General features: G+C 39.0%; 2 protein-coding genes across 4 annotated transcripts in view; one reads left to right on the top strand and one right to left on the bottom strand.

The window, feature by feature from the left end:
• Positions 1-9,285, top strand: part of LOC143293689 (beta-1,4-galactosyltransferase 7-like) — a 26,598-nt gene extending 17,313 nt beyond the window's left edge. For all 3 annotated transcript variants that reach the window (XM_076604851.1, XM_076604852.1, XM_076604850.1), the window contains 4 exons: positions 369-594; positions 1,966-2,049; positions 3,051-3,155; positions 4,043-9,285. In XM_076604851.1, the coding sequence (XP_076460966.1) occupies positions 369-594; positions 1,966-2,049; positions 3,051-3,155; positions 4,043-4,240 (613 nt within the window). In that variant the 3' untranslated portion in view covers positions 4,241-9,285. The remainder of the gene's footprint in view (positions 1-368; positions 595-1,965; positions 2,050-3,050; positions 3,156-4,042) is intronic.
• A 137-nt stretch (positions 9,286-9,422) lies between these two features.
• LOC143293687 (fibronectin type 3 and ankyrin repeat domains 1 protein-like) overlaps positions 9,423-16,455 on the bottom strand; it is a 45,645-nt gene continuing 38,612 nt past the window's right edge. The window contains exon 10 of the mRNA XM_076604849.1: positions 9,423-15,193. Coding sequence (XP_076460964.1) covers positions 15,086-15,193 — 108 coding nt within the window. The 3' untranslated portion in view covers positions 9,423-15,085. The remainder of the gene's footprint in view (positions 15,194-16,455) is intronic.

Here is a 16,455-nt window from a genome sequence, read left to right as displayed (position 1 = left end):
CTTAGCACACATAAAGGAACCCATGGCAACAAAAGGGTTGTCCCTGGCAAAATTCTGTAGAAATATCCTCTTTGATAGGAAAACAAATACACTTGCAGGCAGAAAAAAGGGTGGTGCTATGCTGTAGTGACATAGTGCTCTCTCCCTGGGTAGAGCTGCCTGAATTCTACACAGAGAAATCTGTTGTGACAAAGAGTAATACAGTACGTTGCAATACAACACAACACAACACAATGCAATGCGATGTGATGCGATGCAATACAATGCAATACAACACAACACAATACAGTACAGTACAATACAATCCAATACAATACAACACAACACAATACAATAGATACAACACAATACAATCTTCGTCACTGCAGGTTCAACCGTGCTTCGCTGATCAACGTGGGCTACCTTGAGTCAAAGGGGGAGTGTGACCATGTGGCCATGCATGACGTGGACCTGCTGCCAGTCAACCCTGAGCTGCTGTACAGGTACCCAGAGAATGGCCCCTACCACCTGGCTGCCCCACACCTCCACCCCATGTACCACTACAAGACCTTCGTCGGGGGCATCCTGCTGGTCAAAAATGAAGACTTTGAAAAGGTAATGGCAGAGAAGAAATCCAGTCGTGATGGGTACAAAAAAATTTAATTACACGTACTTAACCGTGACCCAACTAGTGCAGACTCCGGCAGGGGTCTGACATTCCTGTCCTGTGCAAACAACTATCCGCCTGTGCGGAGAAAACGAAAGTACTACGGCCAATAACCTCCCAGAAGTAGGTAAACTCCCCTTTGTCCACCTGGCTAGCGCCCTCTTTTTCCGACAGCCATCTCGACACCTGTTCCTGTGCACTTCATACGGCTAAGTTTTTTCACATTTTCTGTCTGTCTATCAGTTCTTTGGCGTTTTTGTTTGGTGTCCAGTTAATTATATCTTCAAACAGGTTGCAAAATTATGTGGTATTGCATGCACTCAAGGCCTGATTAGTGTGTTGAGTTATGCTGCTGGTCAGGCATCTGTCCAGCAGGTGTGTAGAGCATATGGATTTGTCTGTGCACAGTGACGCCTCCTTGGGAAACTGAAACTGAAATGGTGGGTAGGAATTTTATAGGACATTAACCTTTGTGAGGTTTCTGGCAGGGATCTTCTCTTGTATATTGACATGTTGAATAACAGCAGATGTTTTATCCTTTTAGGTCAAAATTGTAATTTCTTCTGCTAGGAAGTTACTTTGATGCATACATCTACCAGAAGCAACACAGTTCTGCTATGTAAGGGGACATCAGTCTGAATATAGTATGGGGAATATTTTTTTAAACTGTATATCACTCATGCCAAACATTAATTTGCAAAGTATGCCTTCGTGCATGAAAAGGCTGTTGTCTTTGACACTCGGTGTGAAGGCCTTACACTATTTACATTACCCTGACAGGTCATATTGTAAGTTAATGAAATTGAGTCCACAGTTAGAAATCATCATTCATGTGTGTTTTACAGCCAACATAGAGTAAATAAACTGCTCATTTATGGTTTAACTTTTTTTTTTCCTTTTCACTTTCTTTCTTTCAAAATTATGCTTTAGCCAGATTTTACCATTCCCCAAGTGTAAGTTTACCCATTATGTTCCAACATAGTGATGTTGTTTTGACCTCAAGGATGTCACAAGCCACTCAGCAGGGTAAGGGAAAAGAACTAGTCCGTCCACTCTGGCCTTCTGGCCGTTTAGGGTGGGATGAGCACCAGTGATGGACAAGACCGGATGAGCAGGAGACATGCTTGCTAGGTTGTGTGACCTTTGGAGGATCTATGATGTCAGATAAATGTTACTCTTTCACAGGTGTTTTGTACTTATTTCCAAACAAATGCATGTGTACAGTGGCTAAACTGATTAAGAGCACCCCAAAAGTTTCTTTCCAGCTGAAAGTATGCATTTACAGAAATCCATAAAGAAAAAAAAAATTATGTGTCCAGTTAAACGGCATGTCCAATCGATACTGGGGCTGGGGAAGAGAAGACGATGAATTCTATGTGCGGATGAAAAAGGCCAACCTACAGGTAAATGTTTTTGTTTGTTCTTGATGTTCTTGATGTTGTTGTTGTTTCATAATGTATTTGTCATTTTGAGACAAACTATTTCAGTATGGCAACAGAAATGAATATGGTTGATTTTGTGATTTTGAGGATTATATTCACCTGTGGTTGACAGTCTCCTTTTTTTTTTCTTTTTTTGCCTGACTTTCAGTCTTCTTTGTGCTTCTATGTTCACTTTAGAGTGCATTTCCCACTGCCAAGACATTCTGAACATCTTGACCAAAAAAAAAAACAACAACAAAAATCAGACGTTTTGTTCAGTTTGCAGCCCTTTATTTTAACCATGTTTTTTGTGTGAATGATCAACACTTCCTTTGGAAAACAAATTTCAAAACCAACTTTGAAAAAGTGAAAAGAAAGTTAAAATTTTTCGCCTTCTTTATAATGTCATACTTTTATTTCAGGTTCAATGTAGTGATCATAAATTACCAATTGAAGTTGGCAGGCATCATGACATTCCACAAGAAATGTGTACTTGTCGTACCTATGATATGATTGTAACTGGAGGTGAATTTCATTTTGTAATGGAATGTCCAAAGTTTGATGATCTTAGGAAGAAATTTGCGCTTAAAAGGTACATGAAACCAAAGTCGTTTTTTGTTTGTTTGTTTGTTTTTTTGGGTTTTTTTTTGTTGTTGTTGTTTTTTACAGTTTATTCAAAGCATGGAGGAGAGTGTATTTAAAGTGTATTTATAGGAAAATCTATAAAGAATGGAAAGAATATTTTTGTTCATGTTACCTTCTGTATTGACATGTTCTTTTCTGATTTCATCACTGATTTTATGAGTTAGAATGACTGTTGAGAATTTTTGTTTACTCTTGTCAAATTACTAAATAGATTTTCTCGGTTGACTTAAAAAACAACAACTATAACTTAAGAAATGCACCTGTTGCTTCTAAATATCCTCCATGCTCAAGCGGGGGTTAAGTTTTCTTGATTCTTGACCCAGTCATGTGATTGACAGATCAGCAGGCCAGGCAACCTGACAACTGGTTATAGGTCTTTTCGACACATCCATGATAAACGCAGACACCCCAGGGACAACTATCGTTATTTTAATCAAAGGGAGGTGAGTATGTCATTACTGCTTCAGCTGCTTATTCATCTACTTTTTATTGTTATTAATTGCAAAGTTTGGTCATTGTTGGAGGTCACAGATAAATCTCTGTAAGACGGATTTAATCTGCCAAAACGTGGAAGAAAATTTTGTTTCTAAAGTATTGGTAATAGTATGAATATATATATTTTTTTAATCTAAAGAAAGGAATATTTAAAATGAAAGAACAAATAATAAGTATACCCCAAAGATATGTTTGCCATTTTGTGCACAAATGGTGAATTCATTCAATGTTTTACAGCTGAAAGCAATTTAACTCGATTTGATATTCATTTTGTTCACTTTGTTTTCAAAGTTTTGAAGTGCCATTAGAGGAAACAGTTTTTTACTGCACACATCCCACAGCAGGAAAAGAAAGTGCAATGTTTTCAGTGCAGATTTTGCAAGGGGAAAGGGTAGGGCTTTAGCAGGCCAGCGCATATGTTGACCTGGGAGATCAGAAAAATCTCCACTCTTTACCCACCAGATACAGCCGGTATTCAAATTGCAGGACTCTGGGATTAGCATTTCAGTGCTTTGACCACCTGGCTGCTACTGTCTGTTATTCTCACTCCCATCTCTGCATGCTTTAGTGTCTGCTGTGGTGTCATCGTTATTGGGTTTTGGTTGGTACATGCTTTGACATTCTGCTGACTCTTCATCTGCATGTTTCTATCTGTTTTGGTTGGTACATGCTTTGACATTCTGCTGACTCTTCATCTGCATGTTTCTATCTGTTTTGGTTGGTACATGCTTTGACATTCTGCTGACTCTTCATCTGCATGTTTCTATCTGTTTTGGTTGGTACATGCTTTGACATTCTGCTGACTCTTCATCTGCATGTTTCTATCTGTCTTCAGAAAACGAAACGATTGGATCGTGAGACAGGAGTCGCCACAGTGAAGTACAGCATTGACAGCCAGCGAGAACTGACCATAGACAGCTATCCTGTGACTATTTTAAACATCAAGTTAGAGTGTAACTTGACTGCCACCCCATGGTGCTTGCGTCCCGAGGATCACCACTTATACCTCAACCAGACTCAGCCGCTGACGTAGCATAGCGTGTACTGTGGAACAGATGAACTGAAGCTGAAATCTCTGTTACACTGTTGTCAGCAGCTTTTCCGACAACCACTGTCAGCAGTTAGCTCTCGCCGGTGAGGTGTGTTAACGGTGTTATTCAGATGCGTAAAGAGCTATAACAAATGCAAGCATCAAGATGATACCAAACAGCCAGCTCCCAACCTACAATGTGTTTACTGCTAGTATTACCATGATGTGGTTCAGGGTTGTTCCTACAGGTTTGTGATACTTGGCCGTTGAACACTTGTGCAAGATTCTCCACACTGTAAATTGTATGAATGAACTCTTTCCTTGGGGAATCTCTTTTGAAGAAAATTCATTCATAATACTGCCAGTTTGAGGTATGACTGCTTATTCATTGTTCTTTGTGTTTACAGAACTGTCATCTTTTTTTTTAATCATTGTCATGTGTTGTCTCAGCCACAGCTTCCAACATTTTTACAGTATTTATCATTCTACCATTTTTTGAGTCCCATGTATTCTGTAATGCTTTATTCCAGGAATTCTACAATATTAAAGAGTAACTGGCTCTCCAGATCTCACTGTAGCTGCTGTTACCTTTGTATAGATGTATTACAGTATGCACCCAAAGGAAACAAAATCAACATAAAGAATGTTTGAGCAATGATATTTTGTAAACTTAATTTGAAAAGCAAAGCTGTTGGGGGTGCAGCGTTCCAGCACTGATTGGTTGACCTTTGCTGATACATGTTAGTTGAGCAGAACGTAATCATGATAACATGTGTGACACAGTAGTGTTCTGTGTTGGTAAATGTATGATAGCCTTTTGTGTTCAACTATGACCATCAGAACAGCACAGGAAGCAGCTGTTGTCTCGGATATCTGGGCTAGAATTTGATTTCAGTGGAGAGTGTTTGCCAAAATTACAACCTCATTTTCTCAGCTAAGAGGGACAGATGTCATTGTAGCTTTGATGAAAATGGTTGTGTGTCAGTGTGTGCTCTGTGAAAGCATACTGCAACAGCGCCATACAAAGCAGCGTCACCAACAGTGGCAGTGAATGACGATAGATGCAAGTCTTCAAGATGAGCAGCAGCTGCAAACCAGCCTCTTCTTCTGTGGATGAAATGGAACATAACAGTGACTGGTGTTCATCACCACCACCACCTGTATGCATGTTCCAAGCTACTTGCTTCTGAGGATGGCCGCTGCTTTTTCAAGGTGTTGATAAGTTCTGGAGACAGGTGTGTGCCCCCTCTGTAATGGTGTCCAGGGAAGCTGCATTGTACCAGTTCTGAAGATGGTTGGTGTTGACTGAACACTCCTTGTCACCACAGTGGTGCAGGTACATACCAGATAAAAAGGTGCTTGAAACAGTCTGTGGTGGTTGTGGTCCTTGGATCACAATTTCTGTTGCGGTAAATGTACAGTGTCCATTATAAGGGTAGCCACTATGGCAAGGACTTTATGAAAAAAGGAAAAGAAAATCATATTCTGTCATTTAAAGTGGAATTGTTCTGGTATACCAGTTGTGTGTGTGTGTGTGTGTGCGCGCTCATGCGTTTGCTGGCTCATATGCAGTTCATTTGATCAAAAGAGTGATTACGGGCTTGTGAGTCTTTCAAACTGGCTTTATTCACCAGGTTTTTGGTTCATAACCACCGCCACCCCATAATCTTATAGATATATGTGATTTGTTATCGAATTAAACCCCACCTTGACAGAGAAAAGATAAGCTTGACCATCTGTTTCGGTATGTTTTATTTTCTCAGCAGCCTAGAATATTCCCTGTAAAAATTGCCTTGTAAATATGTTTTAGTTTGCAAGTCTTGTGTATCTGTGGTCTTGGGTTAAACCTCTCGTCCATGTGGTGGGGTTAAAAATTAGAGGTTTACTGACCTTTGAAAGTGTTCTGGATGGTACTTAGATGAATTACTTTGGATTCGGAAGTCATATTCAGAATTCAATTTTCAAGGCATCCTTGGGGCATAAGAGTTCATGTGTGGAAAGCGCTCTACATTTTCCATACATTCAGCCAATATTGTTTTTTTTTAATTTTAGTAGGGATTTATCTTACCTTTATTGTACCAAGTTCAAAAAAGATATTTTGTGATTTTTTTTGGTTCAAATTTGGATGGCTGTGAACAACTGTTTAGCAATTTTCTGATGTCATGCATGGAAAGGTTGTTAATGTTTATGTACACAAATTATGTGAAGTTTAACTTATTGCATTTTCACTGATATCAGATGCTTCAAGCTTATACAGGGTATTTATGCTTGGGATTCATGATGTCAGATGTATGTGATGTACAATTTTACACAGAGTGAAATGTGAACATAAATTGTTGTCAGGCATACATTGTGTTAGCACTTTTCTGTTTTACCCCAAGAGTTAAGAGCAAGGATGTACAGTAGGTGTGTGTGTGGCTGCCTTCAGTCCCCACTGTCGGTTTCCTAACCTACATTTTGAGATCAAGTGATAATGCGCTCGTGCCAAATGAACAATATCTAGCTTGGTATTGTTAGGCTTCAAATAGCAAAAATCAGCACCGCAACTTATGCTTGTAAACAAGAGTTTATGAGCGAAGGGTTGGGCATAAATTAGTATGTAACTGATTCTTTTAGTTCATTTATGTATATGTGAGGAGGGTGAGGTGGGAGAGATGAGTGTGTTGTGAGTGATGTTACACTGTTTTTAAATTGTGTTTTTAGCGGTTTATATTTTATTCCTGTACCTAATTCATGCCTCATGTATTGTTAAACACACTGAAAGCTACAGGATAAGCTCATTGTATTATTTCCCCCGAAAATGGCTGCCTACATGGTAGGGTAAAAATGGTCATACACGTAAAAGCCCACTCATGTACAAACGAGTGAACGTGGGAGTTGCAGCCCACGAATGAAGAAGAAGATATTGTTATTTAAGTGTTCCTCTGAATTATTCTTCAGGATGATTCCTGAACTCATTTGTCTTTTTGAAGTTTAACATCTTCACTTCAGATGAAGAAAAAGTTTGTGAAAATGGTAAAGTGAAATTTCATGATGATTATTGATGAAGAAATATTAATTACCATGAGCCAGTTTCCATTCTACTCTTTGGGGTTGGGCCATGTTCTTTATGTCTGGGAAGAGTTCTCATGGTCCGTTCAAGTTTAACATTTGATTTACCGTCTTTATGATGATATTGTACACACAGTCTGTACCTTCAAAATCGCATGATACATTCACATTGTTGGTTTTAGAGCACTAAACTTCTTCATGAAAGCTCTGATCTCTCAACCCAGAAACCAGATACCTTTGTCAAGGTGTGCCCTTCAAAAGTTGTGGTGACGACTTGCACACCTCAGCTGAAATTTTTTATATTGTTGCGAGTGCCTTTAAGATTATATTGTATTTCATTACTAATTCATGCATTGTGTTTACTCCTTTTGTAGATAGAACTGGCTGAACATTCTGAGAGTAGGAAGGGTGGAGGTTTGGTGAAATTTTAGGAAAAGGGTGGGAGTGCAAGGTATACTAGTGTGTGTGTTGTGTGTGTGTCTGTGTGCACTGACATGACGCTGCTTTATTCTTAAATGTACAGAACTCCAGTTTATTGAAGGGAGAAGTGTGCTGTTTTCTGGAAATAACCTTTTATTTCCACAGTATGTCCTCCAAATTAGGCGTACAATGTTGCCTACTTACAGTGAGCAAGTGAGTGCATGTGTATGTGTGTGCCTCATTCTGAAAGAGATGAGTAGACCGAGCAATTTTACGTGCAGCTTGTTAGCTTTTATTACCTGTAATTCAGCTTCTGTAGTGTCAATGCAGATCAGTGCTTTAATTATGTGTATGTGTGTGCGTGGAAAGGGTTTGGTGGGGGTGTAAATGTTTGACACAGAGGCATGTCCTTTTTATTACTATTGTGTTAAGAAGTGCCTTTGCAGTGCACTGTACCTTTTCCAATAATGTGTAGATCTAGTTCTTGGCACACTGCATGTTCAAAAGGTTCAGCTGTGTCATTGCAGCTTCTTGTTTTGAGTCAAAGTTCCAACTACTGTACTAGACAGGTCTCTGTTAGTATCTGCCGCAACGAAGGCATTCTATGCACACACAAAAGCACACGTTGCTTAGAGCATCTCCCAGTTAAGTTTGTGGCTGCTGCAAACATCTCTGTATTAATACAACCAACAAGAATTCAAAAGAAAATTCCAGAATAAAACGTTTATATAGATTTTTTTTTATATGTAAAAACAAATAAAATCAATGATTTTCACATTTTTTCTTCATAACTATTTACTTTTTGGCAGAATCCAGAGTTTCTACAGTCTCAAAAAACAAATTGTGTGGCAGCATTGAACATGGAATATGCTGCATTACCACAACATTGCAGATTTCTGTGTACACAGGAGCAGAGCCACACACAAATGCCAGGCTTGCAGTTAAAAAGTAAGTTGCCATTTTTTAAAAATGCAAATGAATGGGATGGAAAACCTCTCCCAAATACAAATGCGAGTGAATGCATAAGAGGATAAAACATGTTTAACCCATCTGATTCAGTAAGGTTTTGATTCTTGTTAATATTTTCTGCTATATTTTATGCCGCAAATTTTGCAAAGAGAATGTATTCATGAAATTTCTGTTGGTGTTTGGATTGGTAATATTAGTCATTTGACTTTGTGCCATTCACACTGTTTGTTGCCGACACAGTTTGTATACAGTGTAAATACTTTGATTTTATCATATGAATCAGTGATGACATTATATTTAGATTTCACCAATGTTAAGATAAGGTTTGATTTGATTTGGCAGGGTTGTTTACTGAAAGGATGGTGCAGTGATTTGAATGAGTTGTGTGCATAGGTTAGTTTGTCTCAACAGACTTGTGTGACATTTGGGCTGCTCTTCTGGCGCCACTTGTTTTGCTTTTTCTTTTTTTTTTCCATCCTGCCTACATGTACATATTTGTGTATGTATTTTTGTATTAAAGGTTTTATTTTCATGCATCATTAGGCAAGGGATAATAATACTTTGATGGTTTGTAAGCACAATATTACAAATATAGTGGTGAAAATCTTGCTGGCATATGCTGGATTTGCCAGAATGATCAGGTTTTTTAACTTTTCCCCTGTATTTCTGACTCTCCTTAAAATGACTTTTTATTACACTTATTATGCAGAAGTGACACTGAACTGGATCGGTCCATCTTAGTCATGTCAATATAGACTTTTACAGCATTAATATACATTCTGCTACAGAGCTTCAGTTTGAATGAACTGAGCTTCTATCACAATACAGCATGATAGAGATCAAGTAACTGAAGAAACTTTGTGAAAAATTTCACTTCCATCTGCTACCAATTGATTTTCATAATTTGTGTCAGTAGTGTGATCCATGGAAGTGGAGACTTATGGGCAACACAACGAAATTCAGTGAGACTGATTTCACTTTCATCATTGTGAAATAAAGGAACAGCAATTGTCAAGATTGAGCATTTGACCATGTACTTTGACAATATACAGAATACATTTTGCCATCTTAATCAGTATTTTTGGTGTGTTTTTTCTCTCTTATTTCAAAACAGGAGAGCTATAATCGTAAATTGAATCAGGCATCAATGAACCAAACAGTTCATCTAGGTTTGAAATGTGTGACACTGAAAGTATTTGTTTGCCACAGAATAGTTTGTAGGGAAACAAACCACCAGCAAATACATGAATGTTACAAATGTCAAACAATGTGGATGCTGCAAGTCTCCCTACTCAGAACAAGCACATGTTGAGCATTTTTTAGATTCTTATGGGACTGGAAAACAGCTTCTCATCTTTTTTTTTTTCTATATGTATCACTATATGTTTTTAAGAGAGAGAGAAAGGGATAGGATGTGTGTGTGTGTGTGTGTGTGTGTGTGTGTGTGTGTGTGTTCCAGACACAAAGACAGAAGATAAAACAGTGTCACATCACATTATTTTGGAAGGATAGAAGCAGGTAGCCGTGACTTGATATGTGTTTCATTTCATCCCAACATTTGCTGTGGAGTGATAAGTGCTAAATGATGATTCCCATTTATCACACAGGTGTATAATCATGAAATAATTATGAAAATGAATAAAATGTGATCACAATTACAATGTGTGTCTGATATGAAAAAAAGAGTGAAGATGTAAAGAAAAAACAAAAAACAAAACAAAAAAAACCCCACACCAACAGAAAGCTGGGAACCAAAGATGGAACAACACTATGGAAGATATGAGGAACAGTTACAGTCATGATATTATCACAGGAAATAAACCTATGATGAACCTCTAGCTATGGACCATTCTAGAGAAAATAATGAACCACCTGAGCAGAATCACACTGTTCTATACACAACACAGAATTGTGTGAAATGAAAATGCACAGACAAAAATTGTCAATGGGCAGTGCACATATTTTAAGTACCATATGATATAGAAATGCTCAGTTATCATCCGGTTATCAAGGCTAGAGAAAGAGAAAATTGTCGTGGAACACATGCAGGTGAATGGACAAGAGCATGAGAGAGGCAACATGACAGGAAGGGAAAACAGACTGAAACAAAGAGTGTTAGAAAAGATCAAATGACGGGCGCAATAGCCGAGTGGTTAAAGCGTTGGGCTTTCAATTTGAGGGTCCTGGGTTCGAATCTCGGTAACACATGGTGGGTAAAGGGTGGAGATTTTTACGATCTCCCAGGTCAACATATGTGCAGACGTGCTAGTCCCTGAGCCCCCTTCGTGTGTATACACAAGCACAAGATCAAATACACACGTTAAAGATCCTGTAATCCATGTCAGCATTCGGTGGGTTATGAAAACAAAGAACATACCCAGCATGCACACCCCTGAAAACGGAGTATGGCTGCCTTATGGCGGGGTAAAAATATACACGAAAAAGCCCACTCGTGTACATACCAGTGAACTTGGGAGTTGCAGCCCATGAATGAAGAAGATCAAATATCTGGCAAAGAACTTCCATAAAGTGGGGGATACTACAGAACAGAAGAAACATGTGAAACAAGCATCCCATACTCCCTACAAAAGTTGCATTTTCAGTTTTAACTTTAAACTGAATGCAACATTGCTACTCCTTCACCGTTACTGGTCACATCCTGACACAGCAGATTACTGTGCAACCCAACAGTCTGACACCCTGATTGAACACAGACTCTCTGCAAGACTGCATGCCCATCTTACAAATAAAACGCCTTGACACATGTGCCAAACTGCATGCCCATCTTACAAATAAAACGCCATGACACGTGCCAAACTGCATGCCCATCTTACATATAAAACGCCTTGACATATGTGCCAAACTGCATGCCCATCTTACAAATAGAACGCTTTGACATGTGCCAAACTGCATGCCCATCTTACATATAAAACGCCTTGACACAACACGCCCAAATTTCACAGAAATATTCTCACAGATAACAATACCTCTTCTGTGTGGCACTTAAAAAAAAATAATTAAAAAATAGATGTTCCTAAGGACCAGAAAAAAAAAATTCCAAAGGAGAAGTGTATTCTCCTTGAAGAAAAAATACAATGCTTTTTATCAGATGAAAGGTCTCAGAAGCTGGTGCGCCCCTTTTGTGAGAAACTGCAAGAGAGACTGTATGAGGATGTGTGATCCTGCATTGTGGTGGTATTGCTATACACCCACTGTTCCCATTTCAGGTAAATATGCCAAGATTTTCCTCAATCCATATGTAAATCATTCACCAAGTCAGGTTCCTCTGACTGCGCCAATAAATCATGAAAATGAATTCAAGGCCAATGTAATTTTTTGTAAATGAAAATTCAGCGGTGTTAATCCATACCATACTTCCCTGTAATATATTCTGAGAAATCCGAACAACACTGGTTACAATTAAAAGCAATAAAATCTGTGACTTACACTATGAACACCATTATTGTATTTTAGTATATTTTTTATATATTGTATTACTCTTTGTCACAACAGACTGTGTGAAATTCAGGCTGCTACCCCCAGGTAGAGTGTGTCGCTACAGTACACACCATCCTTTTTTTTCCTGTCCTTTTTCTGCCTGCAAGTATATCTATTTTTCTACCAAAGTGGATTTTTCTATTAAAAAAAAAAGTTGCCACTGACAACCCTTTTGTTGCAGTGGGTTTGTTTAGATGCACTAAGTGCATGCTACACACACAAGACCCAGAATAATTAACATCTAGACCATCACACAAGGCTTTGTGGAGGGGGAGAAAATACTGCCAAGTGTGCAATTTGATCCCCCACCCTCAGAATCTCTAGCTTCCAATGTGGAAGTGCTATCACAATGCCACCACTCCACCACTAGCCATGGGGCCAGGCGTCTTCTGAAATATGATAAGAGATTACAGAGCTCACATCAATGATTCCCTGCATCCACAGCACACTGAAGACGGACTGGCCAGCATGTTCACACAGTTTCACATCAAGTTAATATCTGCCAGACATTTCATGAGACACAAACCCAGCCAGCACACACGAGTGAACACTGATCATCTCTCCCACATTCTTCAACAACAGCTGCCAGGATGTCTTCAAAGCTGACAACAGCCACTCAGTTTCCGGTACTACTCTCTTTGATACAGATGTTCCCAGTACTGAACTGGTTCACTGAAAAATGATTGAATCGTGGACTATCACCTACTACTCATCACATGTGTAAGCTTCTGGAAAATAATTATGTTCCAAATGGCCTGCAATAGTTATGTTCCAAATAGCCTTCAGTTCTTCAGCAGTATACATAACAAGCCTTCAATGCAGCACAAAAGCAAAAGAGGAGCTCCTGCTGTCAAACCCTTCCATATCATTTATTGCACAAAATATTCAAAATACAAAAATGATTATGCTAACACATCAGACACAAAAAGTTCAAAACACTCAAGAAAAAAACTGCCAAAAATTAAATTCTCACTTCTGAGATAACATGGTAGTAGACCTAAAAACACTCAAATTGCAACAACAAACAGGAAAAAAACTAATACAGATGATTCAGAGAGATAGAAGTTGACAGGAAGAGAGACGTCAGAAAAAACAGACAACAGCACAAAAAAGGGTATTGCAACAACTTTGCAGGCAAAGAAAATACAATTTATGTCACTCCCCTGCCCGTCAACATTACTTCCTGAAAGAGGGCAACTGTGTGTACACATGTGTTTGCTAAGAGGAATGCTGACATGTGTTTGTGTGCCTTTATGTGATCACCAATGTCTGTTGTGTTGTATCACTGATTTCAAAGCAGAATAAGTCCACAAACTACTTGCAACGTATGCACACACTCAAACAGTACAGACCTGTAATAGTCTTGGTGCTGCAGACAACACATTTCTAAAATTGTCCTGCTCAAACATTGCACATGTCTACAAGCCAACATAGTAATAAATGCTAACATAATGAAATGCAAGGCTTAGTCTGAAGGGAAAAGGAACTCAAATCATAACTGTCCACGTATTTCTGTAAATGAATTAACTGATGCCACATATATAGATCTGTAAGTGAAATAACTTGTCATACAGTTCCTGTTGCTGTACTTTGTTGCAGAACCTTATACATGTTGAAAGACAATCTGTGTTATTTCCAACTTTTTGTGAACACTGAACATTTAACACAACTTGAAATTTTTTTTTTTTTTTTTCAATCAATCTTTCTTCTGTTTAATATGAAAATGATCATGCCAGCAGTGTGAAATATTTGTATTTGTATTTCTTTTTATCCAACATATTTCTCTGTGTGAAATTTGGGCTGCTCTCCCCAGGGAGAGCGCGTCGCTACGCCCATTTTTATTGTATTTTTTCCTGCATGCAATTCTATTTGTTTTTCCTATCGAAGTGGATTTTTCTACAGAATTTTGCCAGGAACAACCCTTTTGCTGCCATGGGTTCTTTTACGTGCGCTACGTGCATGCTGCACATGGGACCTCGGTTTATTGACTCATCCAAATGACTAGCGTCCAGACCACCACTCAAGGTCTAGTGGAGGGGGAGAATATATCGGCAGCTGAGCTGTGATTTGAACCAGCGCACTCAGATTCTCTCGCTTCCTAGGCAGACGCATTACCTCTAGGCCATCACTCCACTCATATGACCAAATATGCACAGATTGTAAACCTGCAAAGGATGAGGAACTGGGGGAAATAGCAAAATTTGAACTCTTACTCTGCATCAATGTATGGCAACATCCATATGGATTTGACTGTTTGAGTTGGCCGCTTTTACTGTTGTTGTAATCTCAGTGTTTTGGTATAAAGTAGAATGCAGCAAGCTGCAGCACAAAATGCAAGCATGACTTGAGGTCCAGTACCACATACTCAAATGAAGATAGACCTCATACTGTCTGTGGTCTGTATTTCAAATCCTTTTTTTTCATGACAGTCTTAGATCACTGTTGGTCTTGTGGTCAGTTTTCACTGCTACCAAGGTGTGCTTTATTGTACAGAATGTCATTTCATTTTCTGATCAAATGTGCACATCTTTCTGATCATTATTTGTCAACTTAAGTACTGTTTCATAGTCAAAATTATTAAAAAAAACAACCCCAAAACAAGACAACTTAAAAAGAAAAATGAAAGCAATCCTGTGCTTGTTTTACCATCTTGTACCTAACATACATGCACATGTGTAATCATATTCACATTCTCTCTCTCTCTCTCTCTCTCTCTCTCTCTCTCTCAAGCATTCACACACATGCTCTCTCACACACACTCTCTCTCTCTCAAACAAGCTATCAAATTCATGAACTGATGTGAAGAAACTGAAATTCAACATTACACAACACCTCACCCCTGATGGGTAAAACAACAGTAACATAAGACTTAGGGGTATCACGCTGTCAGCAGACTGCATCAGAAGAGACTTAAGACAACTGCACTTGAGTGGGGGCAATGGACATTTCATTTTTCTTCATCCGACTCTGTTTCTTCTTCCATTCTTCCACAAAAGGTTCCATTAGCTGGGCAATAGGCTGCAACAGAACGTGATCAGCTGGAGCATATTATTTTGGAAACCCTCTAAGTGACAAAAAGAAAGGATACAACAAGAGCCTGTTCCAACAAACTGCAATGGAACACATTCAACACATGCACATAGCTTCCAAAATACCAGTTTGAAAAAAACAGACTCGGCAAGGTCATATTTCAATGCGCTGCAAAGGAACACATTCCGTAAGTTCATATCATCTCCAAATCTTTCTTCATCAATCAGTCCCAGTCAAAATTTCTTTTTCATGTGCAGTGTCAGTGGGGATCTTCTTTTTTTGTTCGTGGACTGCAACTCCCGTGTTAACTTGTATGTACACGAGTGGGCTTTTATGTGTATGACAGCTGTAGGCAGCCATACTCTGTTTTGGGGGGTGTGCATGCTGGGTATATTCTTGTTTCCATAATCCACCAAACGCTGACCGGATCTTTAATGTGCGTATTTGATCATCTGCTTGTGTATACACATGAAGGGGGTTCAGGCACGAGCAGGTCTGCACATATGTTGACCTGGGAGATCGGAAAAATCTCCACCCTTTACCCACTAGGCACTGTTACCAAGATTCGAACCCGGGACCCTCATGTGAGAGGACAATAAATTGGCCTCTCATATGCAGCAGGAATGTCTGTTACCGACTGTGCTGAACTAAGTGGAAGGGCTAGGTTATCTCCCTTCGACCACTTGGCTTATACCTCAGAGCTATCGGGGACCCAAGCTGAATGTCTTGGAATGTCTAGAACTAATTAATGAGGGGTTGTAAGCGTCCCTTGTTAATTTTCCCACCATTTTAAGTGTAGGAATATCTTTCTTTATTCTTGTATACCAACCTAACTTGGCCTAGTTGGTAAGAATTTTTTATTTTTTGCTTTAGGTCAGAGTTTCAAAAAATTTTATGTTTATTATTTTGTGAATAATAGTATTGTTGGGACTGAATCTGAGGGTACTACAGTGTGTTGGGGAAGGATGAAAATAGTACCTTGGGCATCTTCTTTGAGCTATGGGTCACTTTGGCTCCAACCACTGGAGAGACATCACAGAGCAAGCAGGTGCTTTGTGGAAGGGGACAGACTAGGTGACTTAGGTTCACCGACAGAATGTGTGTGTGAGGCTGACACTGTGACAGGCAACGACACAAGCGCCTGTGGGAACATCCTAGTTCTGAGGGGCTTTTTTGTGGGTTTTTTTTTTTTGCTAAGTTTTGGTATGAAACTGAATTTTTTTAAAAACTGAATGGAGAATTGGACATGA

Source organism: Babylonia areolata, chromosome 19 (genome assembly GCF_041734735.1).
Source record: "Babylonia areolata isolate BAREFJ2019XMU chromosome 19, ASM4173473v1, whole genome shotgun sequence".
Classification (NCBI taxonomy): domain Eukaryota; kingdom Metazoa; phylum Mollusca; class Gastropoda; order Neogastropoda; family Buccinidae; genus Babylonia; species Babylonia areolata.
The sequence above is the reverse complement of the archived record's forward strand: the minus strand, read 5'-3'. Positions and strand labels throughout refer to the sequence as shown.